The sequence below is a fragment of the Serinus canaria genome, chromosome 13 (genome assembly GCF_022539315.1).
Source record: "Serinus canaria isolate serCan28SL12 chromosome 13, serCan2020, whole genome shotgun sequence".
In the NCBI taxonomy this organism is placed as follows: domain Eukaryota; kingdom Metazoa; phylum Chordata; class Aves; order Passeriformes; family Fringillidae; genus Serinus; species Serinus canaria.
In genome coordinates this window covers 4189146-4213891 of record NC_066327.1, presented here as the reverse complement: position 1 = coordinate 4213891, position 24746 = coordinate 4189146, and the positions used below count along the sequence as shown (strand labels likewise).

Genomic DNA, 24746 nt, shown 5'->3' with positions numbered 1-24746 from the left:
TTTTGTCTCCCATTGATAGATGTGAAAGTAAGGCATTACAGCACCCCATTAGCTCCCAAAGTGTGGGCTGAGCAGGGAAAACAGTCACACCATCTAACTTCAATAAATCCACCTACAAGGGGGTGCTGCCATGAAATGAACAAAGCTGAATTCTGCATTTGTATGGCAAAAATCACCACGGCCTCAACCCAGGGTCTGAAGAAGTCAAACCCACCCCTTTTCTGTAGATCAAACACAGACTGAAGATGTGCCAAAGAACAAACTCTTCCACCAAGACACAGCTAGGGACCAACAGGATTATACATCAGTGCCTAAGCCAGGCATTCCAATTAGCAGTGCTTTAATTGCTCTTGCTAGAAAGTGCCACAATCTTTTCCCACGGATGAAAAAGGAAAATGGGCTATTTCCTAACAAAATATGACAAGGACAGTTCTAGGAAAGCAAGGCAGGGGCTTCACAGACTGATTCAGGGAGTCCCTGCACAAAGGGAGCCACGGAGGGAAGCCCAGAGAGGAGAGAGGAGCAGCAGGCACTGCCTGCAGCAGTGACAACAAGCTTTCAGCAAGCACCACTTGCTTTGACCAGAGACCTGAAAACAGTCAATAAAAATAATCTGCTTGTGTTTTTCTCTTTGTCCATCAATTTTGAGGAGATTCTTGGGACTACACAATGTAAAAGGAAAGAAAATTCTGTGTTCCTTATGCTGCACAGAGCTAATGCCAAAATGATAACTGATTTGCTGGTGAAAAGTTGCCACAGCAAAGGGAAAGTGTCAGCAACAAAACAGCTGAGATTCAACACTTCCTTCTCTGCCCAAACATGATGAAGAATGTTTTCCAATCCTGAAATGCAATAGGATTGAGAGTTTATTTTGACTGGACAATTAAGCTGTATTTTCAAGACAGACAATTTCCATTAACAGCAACAGCAGGGTCCCCTCTCACAGCTGGAAACAAAAGGCAGACTTTCTTTCCATATTTATCAGTCTGTACTTTATTAAAATGGACACAAAAAAAAACCATTTAAAAGTATTTAAGAAGCATGGGAAATATTTCAAAGAATGACTGAGAAGTGTAAGAGAATTTAAATAAAACCTAGGTTGGGATTTTCAAATTCACATTCAGTAAGACTTGACTATTTTGTCTTCTTCAGATGCTCTGAAAATCCAAGAATTAGCCAGTAGACTTCTGATGTTTGACTAATTTAACTGAAATCCAAGAAAGCTGTTCTTACAAAGTCAGACTCTACTGACACTAAAGCAGCTTCAGGGAGCTGAGTGTGTGATAAGCTACACTCTCTGAACCTGCAGAAATTGTTTTACATTATCTTTTCCTGTATGTTGCACTGGGCTGTGACACAGCAAAACACAGGCATCCTGCCTGAGGCTGGCAACCTGCAAGTGTTGTCAGCCCCTCCAGCTGAAACGAAACAATTTTTTTAAAAATAAAAATTACACCTTGTATCCTCTAAACCTTTGATTTCAGTAGGATGGAGTTTTCTTTCCCTAGTTGAGGTTTTCCATATAAACTGAAATGTCTTTTTTAAAAGGAAAGCACAGAAGAGCATCACCATGGCATGTTCATCCCATGAAAAGATAACTTACATTGTGGACAGAGAGACCAGAGTGCTGAAGGCTCCTGGGGTGATGGTGCTGATGTGATTGTCATACAGGGACAGGAGCCTCACTGAGCTCAGGCCAGCAAAGGTGTCGTTGTTGATACAGCTGATGGAATTGCTCCTCAGCATCCTACAAGGATTAAAACAGGGAATTAGGAACCAGTGGATAATAATTCAGGATGGGAGGTGCTTTACCAAGGGCATCAAGAGATGCTTTGGAAACCATTCTGGTTTTATTGATTGCTGAAGTAGAACACAGCTAGAGGAGGGTTAGATTCACATAAACTTGGTCTGGTGAATTTAAAATGCATCTCTTCCACTCAACATTAGAGGCTGATGGGAGCTGCACATCTGAAAGCAATATGCAATTAAAATTATTACTAGTGACAAACCTGAAATAAAAACTAAAGGCCCAATTTAATCAATATCTGAGAGTAGGCTGAGATGTACTTCAGAGATCATTTGAGAAAGACTGCCAGAAGTGTGTGACAATAACAATACTGGCTGCATTACTTCTGCTCATGTCCTGGATGCTTTTTGTAATCCACACTACAAAAGTATAGAAGAAGACAGAATCCTCATCAAAAATCAAGGAATATTGTAGGAAAGATTTCAAGACCTGGCACAAGCTCTGGAATGTCATTATCATCATTAATTGTGAAGACAAAACCCAGTAATTATTCTATAAAATGGTCTCTGCTTGGTGCTTGCACCAGATGAATGGGGGCTGTGTTTTGGAAGATACATCTCTCTGAGTTGTTATGGTAACAATGAACTCGACAATAAAGCCCAATTAATCTGAAAGACTGGAGTATCTTGTTTCACTCCATTGCAGAAAAGGCTCATGTGTATTTGTTACACTGCATGCCAATCAATATCTGGGTCTGTAAACACCACTGCACTGTTGTGATATTCCTACTTAGGTGAAAAATCATTCAGTAATTAAAGCACACTACCAGAGACCCACAAAATACATGCAGCTCCTGCTGCTGTTGCAGTGGATTGATCCTCCAAACTGAGGTGGGTTAACCCCTGGGTATCAAACTCATGCAGTGAACAATGGCAATTCAGACTCCCTCAGGAGTTTGAATTTACATCTCAGATCGGTATCTGCCAGCTGGGCATTGAAAAGCTACACCAACAGCTACCTGAAAATCACCAGAGAGAGTTTAGATGTGGCTGGGAAGACACTGACAGTGTCACCACAGACACTGCCTGTTTGAACACTGTGCTGCTTTTGCATCTCTGCTCTCTGTGCAGTTACCAGCAGAGACACCACGGTCCCTGTAATTTTGGGATTGTTGCTGGGGTGAAACTGTGTCAGGAAAGACCCACAGGGTACAGAGAAACACCTCAGCCAGGTCAAGAGCTCCAGCTCAAAAATGAACAGGCAGTAAATGGGAGAATAAGGCCCTTAGTGGCTTAGCTGCAGCAGAAAACATTTCTCCTGCCCTGGATGGGATGCATCAGGCAGCAGAACTGCAGGATGGGATAATTTGAATGCCAATATATCCTGCACAGTGATTTCTTGCATTGCAGGAACACACAGCCTTTTAAAAGATGGACCCTGACCCTGATGAGTGCAGCCCCTCTGCAAAAGATTACTGTTTTAATGCTGAAAGAAAGTCAATTAATGGATAGCAATAGCTGTCCCTCAAGCCAAACCCTTTGGTTTCATATCATGGTTCACCATGCGCCGTGTGCCCTTCCTGAAAGAACACTTAGACTCACAAATCCTCATATCATGCTGTGCATGTTTAGACTGCTTTATCAGCTGGGGGAAATGTAGGTCAGGTCAGCAGGATAGCTTGAATGTTAAGCATCTTTTTATTAAAAAATGCTGAATTTTGTTTAGGAGCACTGCCACAGGCTGCTTTACAGTATAAAAATTAATTTAATATCTATGGGCAGTATTTTCAAATCCCTTAGTAAAGTGCATACATTAAATTGAAGAACAGATGGCTGTAACCACAAAAAATGTTAATGGAACAGCAAAAGTTCCATATTTGTCATCACAGAACAAAGTCCTTGAAATGAAATTTGAATTTCTTTTTACACTTGAGTAAGTACTAATTGTGTCTTGATACCTTCCAACATAAGTAGTATTTTGTTGCAAATGAAATTGCAGATTTTAATTGTATTTTGATTCCTAGAGTCTATTTCTTGCCAGCCCCACCTAGTCAAGTGCTTTCTTTCTACAGCACAGCTCCAGTTTGGGTGGAGGAACAGCGGAAGGACGGACAAGGAGACAGCAAACACATTCCTACACGTCTTGTTTCCACAGGAAATAACAAAATAATAAAAGCATTCAATGACTGGAAGTGCACAAATTTGACACATGACAGGTTCCCCATCATGGCAGTCCTGTGAAAATCTGTCCATTTTACAGAAACAGCTGACAAATCTCAAACCTGCCCAGAACCAGAGACAGACTGAAGCCCTCAAGGCGGAGCAGCAGCACTGGCTGTGCAATGGCAGATATTTCAGCAGGCACTGCTGAGCCTGAGCACTGCCACCCTGCCCAGGGAGGAACCAAGGCAGGGCTCTCACTTACAGGGTCTTCAGCCCCGTGAGGCCCCTGAACATCCTCCCATGCACGGATTCCAGCTGGTTCTCTGTCAGGATCAGCTCCTGCACGCCCGCGGCGCCGTCGAACGCGCCCTCCCGGATCTCCTTGATCTTGTTGTTGCTCAGGTTTCTGGAAGGACACACCCAGTGACAATGAGAAAACCAGCAGTGTTTTACTCCAAACATCACACTGGAGGGAGGGAGAATAGGAAGAATTTGATCCCTTTAGTGGTAATCTAGAGAGACCTACCTATTCATCCAGCAAGGAGAGCATCCAGAAATTCAAAGGCATTCCTGTTTTCTCACAAATAGCTCCCTTGCACTCATCACAACCACAATTATTTCAGCTATATCAAGATAATTTAAATTAATGCAGCTACCAGATTTTAACACCTCATGTAGTTGTTTCTTATCCATGTCTCTGGAAACAGTAAGTGGGAGTTTCCAGCATCTGATTCATGTCCATGAAGTTATGGACAATGCTTGGATGTGGGCAAGAGTCAGGTAATGTTACTGCTATTGAAATGGTGTCACAAATTGAAATATGGACCACTTTTATTGACTGAACCATGTATCTGATACCAGCTTTAGTATGTGCACTTAAATAAAAAAACACCACTCAAAATGAGACAAGTATCTCTTAATTGTCAATTCATAGCCACTGCAATACGCAGCATTATTTTCTAAATATTTACTCTCTCTATATAGTCTCAAGATGTTTGCTTATAGATCCATATTAGAAAACTTTGATCTACAAAGTCAAACGAAGTTCTCCTGAAATGCAAAATTCATCTTTTGAATATTTCATATTTGTGAAAACCCCCATGAACAGACAATTTCTGAATGATGAAAGTGCCATCAGAGATGCATAAAAATAAATGGCATTTAATTATTTAAAACATTTATGTAGAAGGCCTTAAGCACATTAAAACTTTGAGCCTGAGTCCTTCAAATATCTCCCATGATGTCCTGTATAGATTATGATGAATAATTCTATTTTTTGAGGTCTGTGACAGGAAACACTGGTCTTTGTTTTACTATATATAACAAAAAGGAGAAAGTACAAGACATATTCTTGCTCCCAAGAAGATGCTAAATTCCAACACCATTACTCATGCAGAATAGCACATTGTTCCAGAAATGATCCCAACACAGACACAGCATGAGTAATAGTTTCAAAATCCAATTCCAGGTGATATAAAACAAATGACAAGGTATCAGATTAACACCTGGGCTACTCTGCTCAGAAGGGCTGGCAATCTTACTGGGATAAAAGTTGACAGAAGACATGGAAAGAGGACAGCTTGGCCTCAGATAGAAATAATGTGGGTCTTGCTCTTTTCAGAAGTCATCACTTAATAAAATAAAATAAAAAAAAAGAGCCTTGGAAATATGTTTCATGTGGGAAACTGGAGTACACTGGTTTATGTCTGCTGAACAACTGTCAGAGAGTGGGCCCTACAGCATGTGGCCCATCACCTCTTGTGCTTTCTTGTGATCAGAAAGAATAGAGCACGCCAGCAATCAGCCAAAAATAACATAAAAACATCTAGAAATACTTACAGGCAGATTTCTCTTTCCAGAAGTTTAGTGCTTTGTGCTAAGGCTCACATGAAGAGTTTATGTTCAGTGTCAAAGCAAGTCAAGGGAGGATATTCTGACATATGCATTTAATTTTGGGGCTCAGCTGTTTCTCCAGTGGAAATGTTTATAGCTCAGCATCTCTGCTGAATGCTGGCATAAATAAATGCTCCCAAAGATGCCCCTCCTGGTAAAGATCATGCCACGATGCATATTTGCACAGAATAAATAAGTAAAGGTTTGTGGTGGGAAGGGAGGGTGAGTTACTATAATAGACAAAGACTTTGCAGATTGCAAACTGACCTACAGTTGTAGTTGTAAAGTTTTGTTAGTTACTTTTTACCATATAAAAGATATTTAGGTATATATATTAAAACATGGGGGCAATTTTAATGGTCTATTAAATACTGAAGGCAGAAAAGAGCAAATATTGGAGACAAAAGCTGGCCACCATCTGCAAAGGAATTGGCACCTTTATACAGTGCTAACATCTGAATTTTAATTGCTGCCAAAGGACTTCAGCAGATAAGCAACTCTGCTCATTTGAGTTAATAATGCCTGATCTTTTCAGCAAGACAGAATTACCCATAAATATGCCAGCAGTCTCAGAAAAAGCCAATTATAAATACCTTTCCAGTGCAAAAGATTTGAAAATCCATCATTATGCTGAAATCAAAGTTGCAAGGCAGAGAAAGGAGAAGCTGTGCAGTAATAAATAGGTAAAGATGTTACAGTCCTGCAACCCTGCCTGGAGTATTGTCAAAGCAGATGTTCTGCCAACCTGGATTTTGTTATTTGTCTTCCTGAACTGGAGTTTCCCATGTCAGAATGCAACAAAAAAAAGTGGAGATGACAACATTCAGTCACCCAAAGGAAAAAAAAAGTTTCCTCCTAAAGTCTGAACAGCTAGAATAATAAACAAGAGAAATTACATACTTTTCAGTCTAAGAGTTACCAGGAAAAATAATCAGCTGGTATAAAGCTTAAAAAATGAAAGCACTGTAACCTTTTGCCTGGTCTGCAACTCTGAGACCTCTATCTCCATCCTTGCCAGCTTTAAAGATTCTTTTATATGAGACCATCACACTTGACAAGGAATTTCTTTATCAGAAAAAACCTACTGACAGTTTATAGCCAACTCCCACTAGAGAAAAGCCCCATCCTCCTGCAACACTGAGCTTCTACCAGGAATTCTTCTTGAAATCCTGGAAGACAGTGGAAAAGAAACTGAGTTTTGAGATTCCTCTGCCCTCTGGCAGGACCCAAATGGGAGCCAGCCTGACCTCAGCCTGGTAACTCCTGAAGGCTTTTTCCATAAGGACTTCCTGATTTGCCCTGGTGATAACATTTAATCCTATTTCCAGACTTTTAGTTTGGGCAAGAGGTCAAAATAAATTTTCAGCAAGCCTGGGTCTGCTTTATGGGGGGCTGTGAATAGGAAATGAAGAGCTCAAGGAGCTATCAAGGTGACATTGTTCACACAGCTCACTTTCCAGTCACATTTTACTTACTTTATGGCTGAAGTTTATAATAATATTATTTCTGTTGATCTCATGACTTCAACAGCAAGCTGGATTCTATTCAGAATTAAGAGAAGCATTCACCCTGCTGTACCTGCTGGGGCAATGTCAGCATTCCGCTCCCCAGTGCTGAGTTACTGACACACCTCTCCTTCTGGAAAACCTCTGAGAGGGACCTGCAGCCACAAAAGAGCTGCTTGGTCTCGCCTCCAGCCCTGCAGTTTTATCACAAAACCAGCCTATTCTGAGTGGGGTTTCCCTAGAATAGATCTGTCTGCTGGAGATGTGCTTGGAATCTTTAGGCACACGTGAGGAGGAAAAGCCCAGAGCTGCTGCATTCCTCTGGAGGATGCTGAGGGGCTTTTACAGCCTTGTCCAACAGTCTGGCTGGGTTTGATGGTGTGAGCTGTCCCCAGGAGCTGCATGGCACTGAAAGCCTTAAATATAGACAGACAGTGAATTGCACCCAGTGCCACCCCTGCACTCATGAAGCAGAGCAGACTGAGCTGTGAAAACCACACTGAGCCCAAGTGCCACCAAGCACAACACACTCCTCAAGCCCATTTCCAGAAAATAAAAAGTCTGTTTCTGTGTAACAAACGACTGCAGCCTCATTTGCCATGGCAAAATTCATGCTTAGGGGAAGGAACAACAGGTAACAGCTGTTTCCAAGGGCACAAACTACTCCTGCCTCCCCCAGAAACCTGATATCCTGGGTTTGAAGCTGACTTCTAGTCCACAAACTTTATCATGATTCAATTTTATTTCACGTGTAAAACGTTCAGATCCTGGTCTGACACTCCATACAGTTCAATCTAGCAGAAATACTTACAGCCAAATTAAGCCTCCAAAGGCAATTACATGCTGGAGGTGGGTTGGCAGTACCAGCTATTGGCAACACAGCCTGACATTTCTTATAATAAAAACCATATTATATGTTCACTTTGTAACTTTGGCAAGGCTTAACTGAATGAACTGTTAGATGACCCTTTCAGGTTTTGAGGTAAACATTTTTCATTACTCTTGTTCTCCAGAGAAGAGGTCAGTCCCCTTTCTCCCCAGCAGTGCATGAAGTATGGCAGTTCACCTCTCTGTTTTGAATGTGAGCTCATTGCTGATTTTTTTTTTTCCCTGCAGAAACAGCTGCTGGCACCTCAGTGGGAATGGCCACTGATTTCCTGAAGGCACAGGGGAGTGGGCAAGCTCTGGAGATAGCATCTGGGGGCTCCAGCCTCTGCCTGTGGGTCAGTATCCCATTTCAGCCAGTGAGGTCTCTCTGTGCTCCCTCTGGGTCTCACACCTGGGGGGTTTGGACATGGAACCTGTCATGGCCAGGAGACCCCTCCAGGCTCCCACTGCCATGGGAGCCCCCAGGCACTGGAAGGTTTTTTCTCTGATTAACAACTGAGGCATTGCCAGGGAGTGGAGGGGTTCCCAGTGCTTGCTCCATGCTGAACTTGGTGGTTGCTGCAAGAAATGAACTGCTGCCTTCCACAGAAGTCAAAACTTCACCTCTGTGAACAGGGATTTCTCCCCTCCCCTCCCTGCCATGAGACATTGATGTGTTGAGTGAGAAGATCTCCCACTGGAAGCATAATTCCCTGTGAAAGGCAGCAGCTTCCAGCTGCATGGCTGGAGGGCAGCAGCTCCTGGAGCCTTTTTAGGACACCCCCAAATATCCAAGTGCTGGAGCTACTCCCACTCCTAAAGAGCTCAGAAATGCATTCTTGTATTTCTCCTGCACCCCAGGCAGATTCAAAGTGCTCTTTGCCAACCACTGCAAAGTATCAGCAGCTCAGTCCTTGGAGCCTGCAGTCAGTGGGATGGGACCTCAGCCTTCAGAGCCTTCAGCTTTCCCTTTGCACAGGCAAGACCAGGTAAGGCCACTCAGTAAAAACACACTGAAAACAAAACAGAGGCCACTGGAGAACCCAGTAAATTACTTCTGGACTGGATCAGACCTGTCTAGAAGAATCTACACCAAACTTTTCATTCTACTGTAAAAAGCATTAAACATAAAGAAAATTAAAATTTAGGTTGTGAAAACCACACTGTGTATGTGGGATTTTGCAGCTAATTACTGAAGTTGATTATTTTTTTTTAAAGGCACAAGCAGATATGTTCACCTTTTAAAAACTAGCAGGGTAATCTTAGCTATTCGATTCCTCAGTAAAATGTGGCCTCACATTGCATTATGTATCTCTGACCTTTACATTTTGATATCAAAATTCAATTTTGTTTTGCATTAAAATGTATTAAATCCTAGGCTGACACATCATACAATAAGGTTCAGCTTAGGAGGACTGTTTGCAGACAAATTACACCACAACAGCTAATTACATATTAGAGGTGGGGCTGGTGCTACCACCTGTTGCAAAGGTGGTCTGACACTTCCCTTTTTTCCCCATCATTTTGACTCTTGAATTCTGCCAGAGCTTTACCAGCCACAGTGGACCCATGGCTCTCTGAAATGAAGTTTTTTTTCCAAGTTCCTTGGCATGGGTCTGTCACTACTCCTAAACTCAAGTGAAAGACAAGCAGAGGACAAGCATTCAAATACCCTTCAGATACCCACATTGCAGATATTCAGATTCATTTGGGGAAAAAGAGTATTTCAGAGAAAAACTAAAGAAAAAAAAATATTATCTGATTTAGGCTAATGCCCTGCCACTGCAAGGCTCTGAGCTGTTTTCTTAAGCCTAGGAAGCAATTCAATTTCCAGACAGATTCCTCCACCTGCTGTTGGCCTTTAACACTTAAGCAGACGAGGAATACATGATGAGACACAGTCAATAATGTCAATCAAATAATAGTTAGGTCTCTTGTCCCTTATACACACTAAAAATGGGGGTTGGATCAGTGTTCTTCCTCTCTGATTGAGCAGCAGCAATCCCCCCCTTGTTTCTTCCTGGTAACCCCTTTTTTAAAAAAATGGAAGAAACAGGAAAAGAAGTTAAAATCTGCCTTTTTAAGGATCAGGCCACTGAGTAAAGTTGTGGTTGAAATGTTGGTGTCCTCATATGAAAAACCACTGTTTTCAGAAAATCCCTTTAATTAAAATGGAGAAACTTCTTTAGAGCATCAGGTTGAACAAAAGCAATGAGCTCAGCTACAAAGATTTCCTAAGGAGCCTCTGCTTGGAGGCTGCCACTAAAACCCAGCAAGAGACCCTTTGTAGGGTGCAGCTTCCTTTTGCCATGGGTTTGACCTGCTCCTGCACACCTCTGATCTCAGCAGCTACCAAGGACAGATAAAAGAATCTTTTGTTTCACAGGAAACCAACTCTTAAAAATCCCCCACAATGGTTTCATGCTGGATTTATTCCCAAAATACAGCCCCTGTCGAGGCATCCCTCCCTCTGAGTGATCAATGAGGACAGCAGGGACAGCACTGCACTTCCCTGCAGTAAGATTTAAATAAAAACAAATTATTCCAATTTTCAAAACATAAATCCTGAAGGTTTGACGAGGGCAGATGCTTTCCAGTTTGTGTATACTCTTATACAGCATGCATTTTTCATTCCTGTTTACTATCTACTTACACAGGGAACAGAGCACTTAACAATGTCAACATCATTTTCTCAGTGCACTGTAGCTACAAATTATTGATCATTCATAAAACATGAGGCAAATGTTTGTGATTAGTTCCCCAAGCCTGATGGGCTGTACTTACACAAATACAACCCCACCCCAAGCCTGCAGTGCTGCATCTGAAACTCTTGCAGAATTAAAAAGAATCCCACTACAGTTGCCTCCAAAGCCCCTGAGATGTCACAGGGACTCAAATGTCCAGGGAGCTCCAGATGGCAGAAACCACGTGAAACAAATGCAGAACAAATTTTCTGGTTTGGTTGGGTTCCCTAAATTAGCTTGATCCAGACAATAAAACCTAACTAAAAGCAAACAGTTAAATGAGACATTAGCAATGGGTCCATAGGGTTAAAACCTTAAAGAACTTCAGAAGGATCCATTTTGAAGACTATCAGCAGGTATCTGACATATTATTCTATTTCCAAAACACTGCTTTTATTAAATATATACAGTGCCCTGTGCCAGGACTGTCAGCAGAATTACACAGCTGCATTTGAATGACTGATCTATATGTTTGCTAATTTATGCTCCTCTCTAAACCAATAATGATCACCAGGAACTGCCATTGTCCATACCTCATAATATTATTTTCCTTTGACTGTCTGAAACAACCCCACCACAGCTGGAGGCACACAATACATTTGAGAGACAAAACCAAAATGCTAAATGTCATAATCATCTCCAACAATAAGCATACAGTGGAATAAACTCTGGGACAGAATTTCTGTCAGTCTCTGAGTGAAAGACTAAGACATGTAGCCTTAAAAGCCCACTGAAATGTCAGCCTAGGGGTCTTCATCTGTCAGTGTGGTTTAACTGTGTCTGCCCATCCAACAGGGAACTCCTTCAGTTTCGTTAAACTCACATTAAAAAAGTGATTTCTACTACTGCAGTACTTAAACATAAAACCTCATCCCTCCCTCCTTCCTTCCAATCCAAGGCTGCATGTATTCTAACAAGCAACTCAGACTTACATTTTCCTGAGGTTGGGCAATTTCTTGAAGAGTCCAACAGCTTCCAAAACAGAAATATCATTGTCATTCAGACGCCTGAGAGGAACAAACAGAGAGATATTTAATGCTCCACAGATGTCTGCAGATACATCCCTGTGACATTCAGGGCTGCCACACAGAGAGCCATGACCTTTGTGGAGCAAGGCACTCTCTGCCATCTCCCCAGACTCCTACAGGTAAAAGAGTTTAGCTTTGAAGGAAAAGGGACACAGAGGAGTGTCTATAGTGAAAGGTGAGGATGCCCTAAAGAGTGCAATGCCAAAGGACAGTGTCAGAGCCCCTTCCTCTCCCAATGCAGGGGGTAAGGAATTATTGAGCTGATCCACTGCACACAACCCTCTGTGTGTGACTGAACCTCTGTGGGGCACTCTGCTACACCTGGCACGCAGCTGGAGATGGGGTCCAGGTAACCAGAAGGGCTCTGATTTCAGCTCCTTTCCCATAAAAGTCAGCTGATCTTCAACATGGATGTGAAGGCCACTGTCTTGGCAGGCTTGGGGTGTAAAATTTGTTCTCTGATTGCACCTAGCTCCATATGGCTTTGTAGAGTCTCTGCTGTGTTTCTGGAGGTCTCTCATGTTTTTTCTTAACTTCAGATCAATAATTTTTTATGAGGTTTTAAATAGAATAAATACAATAAATACAACACTAATGCAAAAAATGAAAATTCTGTTTGAATGGGCTACTAATGCAAGAAAAGAACCAGAATCTTCAGTTGCTAAGCAATAAAAATGTTTTTTCATATTCAAATGTCTTGAAGTTACATTAATTTAATAAGACCTGCCCCACCCAAGTAGCAGGCAATGCTGAGATGCAATGAGCTCCCAATCACAGATTGACTCAAATGGTTAAAACCATTTCCTAACTAAAAATGATCAGGTGCAAAGGCAGAGAACTCCAGGGTAGACTGGATAGGAAGGGACACAGCTTGGCCTGGCCAGCATTGGAGGAGGACGCAGGGCTGGTGCTAAGAAAATGAGAGAGGTGCTGCAGCTCTGGAGTAAAATCACCCTTCCCATTTTCCCAGAGGGATAAAAGTAGGAGGTGCCTTTAAAAATGAGAGAAGCCAAGAGGTGCAGCTGGAGAGGCTGGCAGAGGCTCACTCACAGGTCAGTGGTGTACTCGGGCAGGTGCGAGGGCAGCCGGCTCAGTTTCTGGTTGGAGCAGTCCACGACTGTCCCCTCACAGCGACACTTCTCGGGACACACAAGGTCCATGAAGCACTTCCCAGTGAACTTACTTCTGTAGTCCTCTGAGCCTGCAAAAAAAGGGAAATGGGTTCCAGCAAACAGTTGTTGAGCACTGCAGCGACCATTGGTACCATGGAATCCACCCCCAGCATTGCCTCCTGTCATCCCCCAGCTCCTGCACACAGTTCCAGGACTTGCCAAGGACTTGTGCTCAGCAATTTTTAAAATTACTCCCAAGGCTTGTCCCTGGTTTTTCACTCTCCCCTTAACAGGATAATTCCTTGTCTTACAAGCCTACCTGTTAAGGTATTTTCCAGCAAAGTCACTTTTTTCCCATCTGGAATTTAGTCCAGCAACAAGGAAAAGGCATCTCATGAAAGAATTCAAATGACAAAAGACTTTTAAAGATATCATTTGAAAGTCCCAAATGTTCAGACCTCAGCTATTAGAGCTGTTTTTCAGAGAATCTTTTATTAGACAACCTTGTCAACTTTCCAACAAGTAGATATCTTTATTAACTATGTTAAACAAACAGCAAAGGAAAGTAATAGCAGTTTAAATCATTTTCATTTTAATTAAGGAATGGGTAGAGCATACTTAGTGAGAAGCACTCCCTGATGTACCATTACACTGTGATTGCCAGACCTCTTTGACTGGGTTTTTGACCCATTCTAATGAAATGCTTTTCCAATTAGGCTCAGTGAACTAATCTGTCCTTTTCAGGTTTGGTTTTTCTCATTTAATAGCAGCAGGTTGGAAACTCGATCTCAGTGCTTCAAGGAACCAGGAGGATTAATAAATGTGTGTGTAAGCAAAGTGCTGCCAAACCCCCACCATGCAATTCCTGCCCACTCACTTCGTATTTCATAATGGAAGCACCAGAAACCACTGCAGAGCCCTGTGCAAGGCCCAGGGACTGTAATTACCAAGAAGCATTTTTCAAGGTTCCCAAATTTTTAAGAGTCAATTACAAGGCTTTCTCAGAGAGAGGAACTGAACAAATGTTTTAAGAACCCAAAAACACCAACAAAAACTTAAACCTGAGCTGATATTTGGTTATGGAGTCTTGATGACATTCATCACCTGCTTCCCCTTCCTGCCTGATAAGTACTCCAGTGCCCAGTTTATGACCATGCACTATTTTCTGAGAGAAAAAAGACATTTCCTAAATCCACTATTATTTTAACTTATGCTATGCATTATCTCCACAGGGTGATGCAGTGAAAAAAAGCAATTCTACAGGCAATCTAACACTCTGATCCCACAGACACACTTTGGTTTGGTTTTGTAATTCCAAGTTGGATTATGGGAACACTGACATACAGATTTGTACCTTGCTACTTCAGTGGGGCTGAATTCTTTGCTGGTTTTTGTGCTTATTATAAATTACACATCTAAAGTGCAACTTCACTGACAGCACAGCACTTAAAGTATTAGGACCAGTGGGCATTTTAAAGCATCATAAAAATACAGTCTAAGATTTTCCCTACACCATTATCATTTAAGCTCTTATCCTTTTAAAAAAATCTAACATTTTATTTCCAGTTCTAGACATCCCAAGCTGGGTAGTCAGAATGTTTGGTTGTTTATGATTCCTTGGAAACAATACCAAAGACAAACAGTTATCAGAACCAGAGTTTATTAAAACTGCTACAATTACAGTACACATTGAATAACCCACCAACAATCAGTGATCAGAAAGTGTCTTGGAAATCTCCAACTTAACCCTTGAAGAAGCACTATTACATTTTCTAGTAAAAGCTTTTGTTGAAAAAAAAAATAATCACAAACAACATAAAGTTTCATAGGGTAAACATTTATTAAGTAAAATTTTTAGTTTGCTGATGGATACAAGATTCACCTTCCCATGGGAAAAAAGTGATGGATGAATGGAATTCTTTATGAAGGAGAAAAAGCAGTGTATAACATTGGAGAGTGAAAAATAAATGTTTGGTTTCCTCTCAAGCTTTCTGGTTGAAAAAATAAAGGATTTTATCACACTTTGACTTGGCACCCACTCTCCTGATGGGGAGGCACTCAACCTTCCACATGCAGCAGCTCTCAGAAGTTGATGCTGCCTGGGCATCTCTCCACAGCTACCACCACTGAAACAGGGGAAAGGCCTCAGCTCAGCAGGAGAGGAAGGGAGCAAACATCACCTTCACACTTTTTGTTCCTTCTCTTTCTTTCTTTCTTTCTTTCTTTCTTTTTTTTTTTTTTTTTTATTTTTCTTTTTGAGTTTAAACCAGAGTTACTCAGGTGATCACTGAGTCAAAAGTCATCAACAGCCTGGATGTGCTCAGCAAGTAGTCAGCCATCTCTTAGCCTGACAGACAGCAGGAATCACCTGCCAGAGAGCAGATAAAATTTACTATTTGACCTGAGCCTCAGGATCACTTGGACAGGTGGCTGCTCTATTAAGATATTCCCATCTGGGATAGCAATGTGGATGCAGCCATCTGCTTGCAGAGCTGTTTAAGCACATATATCCATTCCTCCTGACTGCCAGGCTCTGAGAGAACACAACAGGGCTCAGGAAGCACAGCTCACCACCACAGGCATGGAATACTCCTTGTGCACTATCAAACCATCCATGGAAAGCCACAGAGAAGAGATGCAGGACAGAACACGACCCAGGAGGCTCTAGCAATTCTTCAAATTAGGAAGAATTAAAGCTTGCTTTAATTTAAAAACAGGTAGCCAAGGCAACAGCAAGGCCTGTGTGTAACTGAGGGCAGTTGTAGTTATTTGATTTGTTAGTTACTCTGATAACATTTTTATTTGACAACCAACGTGACACTACTATCAGGTACTGTGATTTCTTCTTATCATAAAACAAACACACCATGGCATTCTACAGAGCAGCAGCACTGAGATAAAGGAACATCACATTTCCAAGTGCTCAAACATTCTTTGTGCCTTTCTGATACCCTCATGGAGAATCAGGCAACAGAGAGAAATGCCTTTTTGTTCTCCTCTTCTTTTAAAGCATTGTTTAGAAAATCTGATTTCGGTTTTTAAAACTTAGCCTTGTCCAAAGGACTTAAAAGGAATTCTGGAGGATCTGTTCTGCTACAAATCAGGCTGTCTCAAAAGTGACCTCACACATTCATTCCAGAATATGATCCAGCTGCCTCAAATTTGGCACCAAAAGTATGACCATTGAGATCAGCTGGTCTAAAACTTGAATGAAAGACCCTGGAATCTCAAAAGTTCTTCTTACAACCCCGAGATCACAATTCTCATAGGGAATAAAAAAGAAATGCACTTTTTGGTCATAATTTTACATTGCTAGTGTTAATTTTTATCAGTAACTACAGATAAAACCTAAGAATCTTGCATGTCCTGCTTTTGACAGCTCCACAAAAGAGATGTGACAAATCTGCAAGACAAGGAAATATTTCATTGTAAGAAAACTTCTGTATGAGACTCTCAGTCCTTTATGAAAAGGAGTCATTACTTCTGTGCAGGGGGGAGTTAGGCTGAAGTATTTTGAAGATCTTGTCTAAGCTGTCAAAGCTAAAATGGCCCATTTGGATTTGCTGACTCAGCTTTGCCCTCTGGAATTATTGGGTAGTGATGTTTCCAAACAGGCCATGTTAGCCATGCCATTTTCAAGAGATGAAAACAATGCTTTGCAGACTCTTCTGAAGTTTTTTTTTGCATTATATTGTTCACAGTGCAATGCCAGCACATTAAGAGCAGGTCCAAAGTTACACTGAGTGGCAGGTGTCTTGTTGCAGAAATGGCATCCAAAGTGTACCTCAAGTAGAAGGATTCACTGGACAGCTCAAACAGACAGATGCAGCTTTACATTATGCACAAGGTAAGGAGATAAAAGTGATTTTTAATCTCTGTAGGTATGGCTGGAACCACCCTTGAATATTATCAACCAACAGAACGCCTGACTCCTTCATTGTGAGAGCAGTTAAACAGATTAATTACTTAGAAATACTGAGAAATGCAGTAATTCTAATGACTTAGAAATGGTTATTCTGCATGCAAGCCCTGTGGAAAGTCTGTGCAAACATCTCTGTGGCTCCCTGGGAGCCTGGTTAGCAACACTTCACCAGTTCCACCGTGCGGAGAGGGAGAGGGAAAGGGAATCTCTCACCTTTTGATGCTTCTGCCCCAGCAGAAGTATCCAGGCATGCCATGCTGCAGGGAGTATGCAGCCTTCCATGGTGCTTGACAGAACCATGTTCCATTTGTATTGTTCTACCACATGGTTAGATCAAGCACAAAGGAAAACCCCATGGACAGCCAGAGTCAGAGTTAGGCAGCGCCAAAGAGAGAGGAGCGTTCAGAGGAAGCAGCATGGAGAAGCACAAGCTGAAGGTTCACGGAGAGCTGCTCTCCACTCCACCCATGCAAAAAGGTGCTGGATACAAGAGGTCATCCTTTATGCTACTGCAGGAACACCCTGGAGCACAACTGGGGTTAGTGAACACGGACAGAGCCCGGGCGAGTTCAGAGACAGAGCTGGCACGACAGAAACCACGACCAGAGGAGAGCTCACTGCTCCCTCCAGAGAGCACCTGCAGCTCCCACCACACACTGAATGCCCAATCTATGCTGCTTTTTGTTACTTACTCTCTCCTGGTGTCTCCTTTCAGTAGAATTGCCATTTAGGTTTGCTCCATTTATTTCAATGCAACTGTAGAAATACCACGGCCCATGCTAATAACAGCAGATTCTGAGCTGATGGCCAAGCTCTGGTCTTAAATGCTCCCCGAGTGCCCTCTGAGCCTGATTTCAGCTCCCAGAGACCCCTCATGCTGGTGGCACTTGCTCTGACAGTCTGGAATTGCCACTGCTTTTCTTTTCTTTTCTTTTCTTCTTTTTTTGGTTTCCTCTGCCCTTTTCAGCAGAGCAGCACACACATGCTACTGCAGACACAGACAGCATTTTGTTATTCTGTTTCTGAGCACATTTGTTGGGTTTTGTACATCACTCTCTGATGGAAGCTGAGCGTTCTCTATTTCTGACATCCTGAATTATTTCAAACAGCTTTGCTCCTGTAACTCATTCCTGCAACTCTGACATATAAAGCAGAACATTCAGTTCAGGCTTGACTGCTCCCACTGGAACAGAGCTCTCTCTCCCTGACTCCCTGTCTGCAGAGCTGTGCCAGTGGACAGTGATTTTGGAAGTCACATCCCAAACGCTCTTGCAGGATTCCCAGGTGAGAGAGGAGGGGGCTGTCCTCTGCAACTGCTCACAGTGTTCTGCTGGACTTCAGTGAAGGTCAGTGCTTGTGCTTTTAAATACAAATCTCTTTCCTTTGTAAGGGATTTGCCCAAAGAACAAAGTCAGCACCGAGCAGATTATTCATTACCTACACGGAGAACAAGGCAAGTGCTTGAGCAGAGATGACAGATAATACAGCAGGGCTCTGGGCTTCCCCTCTCTGCCATGACCCAGCTCTGCTGTGCAGAAAAGACAACACTGAGTTACTTGGGAACTTCAGGAAATAAATCAGCACAGTGTTAACTTAGCCACCCCACACTGGGGTTTGGTTCAGCAATTTGTGAAAGTAAGGCAATTTGATTTTCCAATCTAAGAAATAAACTGAAATAAACTGAAGCAGTTTTTTAGGGAAATCTAACAAAAATCTTCAATCTCCACAAGCTGCCAAACTAGCCAGAGTCTGAACTGATAAAAACATTAGGTTATTCATTTTCTTCTGTGACTCATGCAATGTGGAACAAAACCACATTAATTTTCTCACACGATTAATTCAAAGTATGCATAACCCTGCAATCCACACCTCATTTACTTAGAAATTATATCTATAACTAGCATTCCTGCCAATAATTTTGTATGGCTCCAGTGAAGAAGGATGTAGAATCCTATATCCCTATTCCTACACTGCTTTAATAGAGCAGAAATTCTGGCCTGGACTCTTCAAACAAATTAATCCACAGTACTCTGTTAAACAATGACAAGTACCAGTTCATATCCTCCAAAGACTTTTATATTATATACTGATTTACAGTATTAAGTGGGATATCTGTAATAAACTCAGTGATTTCAGTGTCAATGAACTCTTTCAGTCCTGCTAGAAACAAATGCAGTCTGAGCTCTGCAAACACCTTCCTGAGAAACCCCATGAGGATATTTTGAACAAGTCTCTATTCCTTTGCTGCACTAATTAAACACCACTTACAAGAACTGCCTAAACTAATCATCAACTGCAATGAATGAGAGGTACCAGCACACAAAGAAATCTGTCAAAATCCTAATTTATGTCCCTAGAATACAGGAGAGCAGAAACAACAGGAAAGCACACTATTTTATAAATTACATTTTAAAAAAATCCATAAGCCTTTTGGATGTTCATAAGTTCATCCTGCACAAATGTCTGCAACAAAGAAGTTGAAAAGTGAAACACATCCCCAGCTATGTGCCATGAAAACCCCTCCCTTCAGATCCTTTACACACCAGCAGCATTGTTTGTTTGCTCTGGCTGTTCATTCACTTCTTGTAATCCACATTCTGTTAATCAGGCACTGAAGGTGCAGTTTGTAAAGAACTCACACACAGGACCCTATTTTAACTGTCCCATCAGGCTGCAGCACCTCAGGGGACTGCTGCAGTCTCAGGAGAGTCAGATGCAATACTTGCTGTCCAGCTGAGCCCCCTGGCACTGGTTTTAGCTGGTTTTGGCAGCACCTCCCCAGTTCTTTTCTGTGTCCCACTCAAGGGATCACCACACACACAAAAAGAGCTGGTTTTAGCTGATGAGCTCTGTTCATGGCAGCACCTCCCCAGTTCTTTTCTGTACCACCACACACCCAAAAAGTGCTGCCTTGGCACCCCTGGCGATGCTCAGCTCAACCTCAGCAACGCCAGAGGAGAGCAAACTTTGTCCCATGGTAATTTCTGAGGTTAAAGGAGCAATCAATCACTCATCTTTCTGACATGGGTAATTAAGAGGACAGTTCAGCTCTCAAGGAGGAATCTGCACAGCCCTGCACTCTGCCTGCGTGGGGCATCCAGGATAACTGGGATATTTGGATGCCTATGGATGCATCTGTGACTCAAGAGCCATCCTCCCTCTCCCCAGTGCCTCTACTGCAATTGCAATAAGGATGCTGGTGGGTAACAAAGCTGATAAGTTATTTTGCTTTTTTGAAGACTACTTCAACTCAAAAATAAAATGAGGCAGAGCCTAAAATAAACTTCCTAACTGAAACCTGTCAGTTTACTTTCTTATCAAGACTCACACTCTCTGCCAAACAGACCCACCTGTTTTATGTTAAGCTTATACTTCCTTAAGTGAAACGGTTTTCATTCTTTCCCCCACTGCAGAACCAGAACCTTTCACCATCATGTTCTTCACAGGCTACTGAAGGCTCAGAGTAACTGACCCAAATTTTAACACAAAGATCTGAACTGCTGTCAAAGATGTGCAGGAAAGGGAGGGCTATAATCAGGATCCAGTACAGCCAAATAAATTTAACAACAGCAACACCTGCCCAGTACCAGGGAACCCAGCTCCATTACTGTTAGCAGTTGTATTCTGCTCTCTAGTGACTTCAGCTTCAGGGAGAATTCATGCAAACCAAAGCCCAATTACACTCAGTTTCAGTGTACCATGAAAAAATCACATTCCTAATTACAAATTCAGTGTAGCCTTTAATCTGCAGGTGATTTATTAGTGTTAAACAACCTTCCATTCAGATAAGAATAATTCTTATGCACCACAAACATATCCTCAGTTTTGGTATATTCAGAGGGTTTCTGAAGGTAGTTCTGCTGAGTCTTTGTGTCTTTCAAGGGGGAAAAAAGGGATACAACACACAGAATTTAACTGAATAAAACCAAAACATACAAAACGCCCCCAAACTAAACCAAACCCAACCACAGAGAAATCTGAATGCAGTTTCTCAAACCATAACCAGTGTTTTCTATCCCCTTTCCCTCACAGCAGGGCAAAGCCATGCTGAGAAAAGTGCTGGAGCTTGGCCTGAGCTGAGATTTCCCACTAAGCTGAGCAGTTCTGGAGCAGCCAGGGCAAACCCAGAGGCTCTCAGGGCTTGGGGCTTGCTCAGGAGCTGCTGGAGCCCCACACACCACGGGCAGGATCATCACAGCCCCCAAAACATGTCCCTGCAGCACTGCAACAGGGCAGGCAGGAGCAGGTGGAGACCTCTGCTTTCCATCAAACAGAAAATGCTGAGGGCAGGAGCAGGAGCCCACGGTCTGTAAGTGACTATTTGCTTATTAAAAATGAAAGGAATTTGCAAAGCTGTCGTCAGAGTGATTGGCAAATCATGGGAACAACTGCAGAGTGTTTCAATCAGATAAATTATGTAAGATCTGGGTTAAATTCACCTGCCTTTCATGACTTTTTAACACTGGTTGAGGAATAGCAATGCATTGCAGCTTTCAGTTTGAGAGTCAAAAATCTTAAATAGTGTTCACACACCACTGGGAGCAGAGAAGGGGATAACCCAAGGAGTCCAGGGGACACAAAACGTGGGAACTGCCACAAAAGTCCTGACATGTAGCCTGTGCTCCCTTGACTCCATCCATGGCAGTTCTGTGCCTCTAAAGGTGCAACAATGCAGAGAAGAGAGGAGGAAATTTGAGGGGATGACAAGAAACAGCAAGGCTGTTTCAAACCAGACAGGCAACCCGAGGAAGGTGAGTGTGTATGAAGACAGAGACTGGAAAAGAACATAAAGAATTAGGAGAAAAGCTGCAATTAGTGAGAAGAGGTTTTATTATCAAAATGCCTTAAAAATGATGAGTGAACAAAAAGCAGCTCCATTACCACATAATAACTGTGAACAGCATGAGAGAAATTACACCAGCCCCAAAAATGCCATTTTTGGACCCAAATGTACCAAAAAGGCTGCTTTTGCTTTGGGTTGGGTTAACAAGAAGTAGTGTCCAAAAAGGAGAGCATAATGCTGGCAGATGGTTCATTTTCCTCCTCCTGTCCCTTTGATTGTATAGCACTGTCTGGAACTGAAGTAACTAATTAAAGGCACTTAGACACAATGTATGCAGGAGGAAGCAATAAGACAGGCTCACCTCAGAGTATTTCAAACAGCAATCTTCTTGATAAAAGTCTTATTTCTAAGAATTAGAAGATAAAGAGCTTTTGTGATGTGATGTTTGCAGAAACACACTGCTTTGATCATTAGCAGAGATAGTTTGTGTCAGTACAGCAGGTGGAACTTTCATCGCCTCTGAAATGCACAATATACTGAAAAATGCAAACATATCACAGGGAGAAACAGATATATAGCTGAATGCAAAGGCAATTCTTTCCCAAAGCTATTTCATACACAGTGTCACACAGCAATCAAGGAACCTGCCAAGTCTTGAAGTGACAATAAGCTACCACAGAGACAACACAATCTGCTCCTGGATTCATTTCCCTTACTCCTAAAGCCCAGTGCTGCCTTAGAAAACAAAACTGCTCTGTAGTGAACTTAATCAAATGCTTCTGGGCAGGATATTGCTGTTGATCTTTTTCCCCCCTTATTCATGTTAAGAATGGGAGCCTCCAGTGACCTCAGGCTGCCAAGTACCATTGGATCCTTAGGTGGTCAGAGTGGGCAGATGTAGCCAAAAAGAAAATGATCACCAGAATTTCACTGTTGCCACTGAAACTGACAGTATTTCCCTTTTCTAAACAGAAGAGAGAGAGAATTAGTCACAGCCTGTACTGATGATTTCTCTTTCAAGAGAACATCTCAGATTTTTTAGTCTCAGATTGTATGGCTGTGGGGACACAGTTGGGCCAGGGGGAGATTTGTTATTATTGTGGTGCTCTGCATCAAATGGAAAGCTAAAAATCACAGAAAATAGTATCTACTGCAGTCTGAAGTTTAAACATATTTGATGGTATATTCAAAAGCTTTGCCTGCCTCACAGCCCTGGGCAAAAATATGTCCTGTTCCCTGCTGTTCCTTCATTTCATGCTATAATGCTTCCAATTCTCCTTTGGAAAAGAATTATGTACATTATCTACCTGTTGCACAGAAGCTCCTTCCTATGGCCACTCATAACCTTTGCAGATGTTGCTCCACTGTCATCAGTAAAAGCTTGAGTCATTAGGTTCTGAGGGGAAATAGCATCTGAGAAAAGTGCCTCAGCTGAAAGAACTGGTCAACTGAAAAAAGAAGTGAAGTACTTCAGGCTGGATGCTATTGAACAGGATCATGGGGCCCTACAATGGGAACTGAAGGAAGGAGTGTGCAGAATGAAGTTTTGTAGATCTGTCTTCACAGTTTCATTTAATTATCAAATACAGTCCTACTTAGCCCATCTGCTTCCGTGTCCTCTTGACATTTCCTTCTTGATGCTCCTCTGCCACTTCAGACTGATGAAACTTCAAACATCTCAGCTTTTCTCCCCTGTTCCTGCTAACCACTCCTCTCTTCTGTTCTTAGAAAAAAGCACTTCCCTTTCTTCCCTTAATTTACTGAACAGACACTTTTTTTTTTGTGATAAAAGGTCCTTTTTGACAGTGCCCTTTATAATCACAGAATCATGGAATGGTTTGGGTTGGAAGGGACCTTAAAGATCATTCAGTCCCACCCCTGCCATGGCAGGGACACCTCCCACTGTCCCAGCTGCTCCAAGCCCTGTCCAGCCTGGCCTTGGGCACTGCCAGGGATCCAGGGGCAGCCCCAGCTGCTCTGGGCACCCTGTGCCAGGGCCTGCCCACCCTGACTGGGAGGAGTTTCTCCCCAGTATCTAATCTAAATCAACCACCTTACAGTTTAAAGCTATTCCCCCTTGTCCTGTCACTACGTGCCCTTGTCCAAAGGAATGTGGAAGACACAGACTTTAGGACAAACTCAGAATTTCATGACTTTAAAACTGTCCTTTCCTGTGATTTCAAAGAATTAAGCTCTCCTAGGCTTAACTACTCCTGGGTGTGATACTGACACTGCCTGAGTACCTCTGCTCCCACAGAGCCCAAACTTTCTGTGCATCCTCATCTCTTCTCAAGAGTCAAAGACTGTGGGAGGATAAAAGCCCTCACATTTCTTCCTTAACCAGCCCCTCACATTCCCTGTGTTTCCCCCTCAAAAAACAACTTTCTGACCATTGACATGTACTAGATATATTACACAAACTACATGAAAATAGCAGGATCCTGAAAAAAAACCCTTTGAGAAAGAGAAGCACATTTACAAAAGAACTTAAAATGAAAAATTGTTTTCTCATACACTGAGAAGAAGATGTAAAAACTAGAACAGAGAATTCCAAAGGCAGTGAGGACATGGACAAGTTACTGAGCCTTGCCATCCCAGTGGGATTGTGTCATCCCTGGATGACACAAAGCACTGCCCAATGCTCTAAAAGAAGATTCATACCTCATGGACATTTCTAACACAGTGCTGGGTTAGATCCTGGGATGAAACATATTCCTCAAAATGGAAACTTGGAAAATTCCTGCTAAATGCCAAGCCTGAAGCAGCCATGATTCAAAGGGACAAGTTGAGCAGAACAGGTGCCAAGGATGTCTGTTCCCTGGATTGATTTACAAGCTAAGATTTTCTAAACCATTAGATGTTCCCTGTCTCATGTGAGCAGACAGCAAGTCGAGTTCAATGTATCTCATCACCATCTGGAAACTACAGGCAAGATCTCTTCTCTGCTGAGCTTTTGAACAGCATTAGTTTTCATCCAGCTGAA

At 42.3% G+C, this 24746-nt stretch overlaps 1 protein-coding gene across 4 annotated transcripts in view; it reads right to left on the bottom strand.

Annotated features, from left to right (window-relative positions):
* SLIT3 (slit guidance ligand 3) overlaps positions 1 to 24746 on the bottom strand; it is a 526251-nt gene that overhangs the window by 104876 nt on the left and 396629 nt on the right. For all 4 annotated transcript variants that reach the window (XM_030229266.2, XM_050979618.1, XM_050979619.1 and 1 more), the window contains 4 exons: positions 12997 to 13147; positions 11851 to 11925; positions 4172 to 4315; positions 1604 to 1747 (listed from right to left, as the gene is read on the bottom strand). In XM_030229266.2, coding sequence (XP_030085126.1) covers positions 1604 to 1747; positions 4172 to 4315; positions 11851 to 11925; positions 12997 to 13147 — 514 coding nt within the window. The remainder of the gene's footprint in view (positions 1 to 1603; positions 1748 to 4171; positions 4316 to 11850; positions 11926 to 12996; positions 13148 to 24746) is intronic.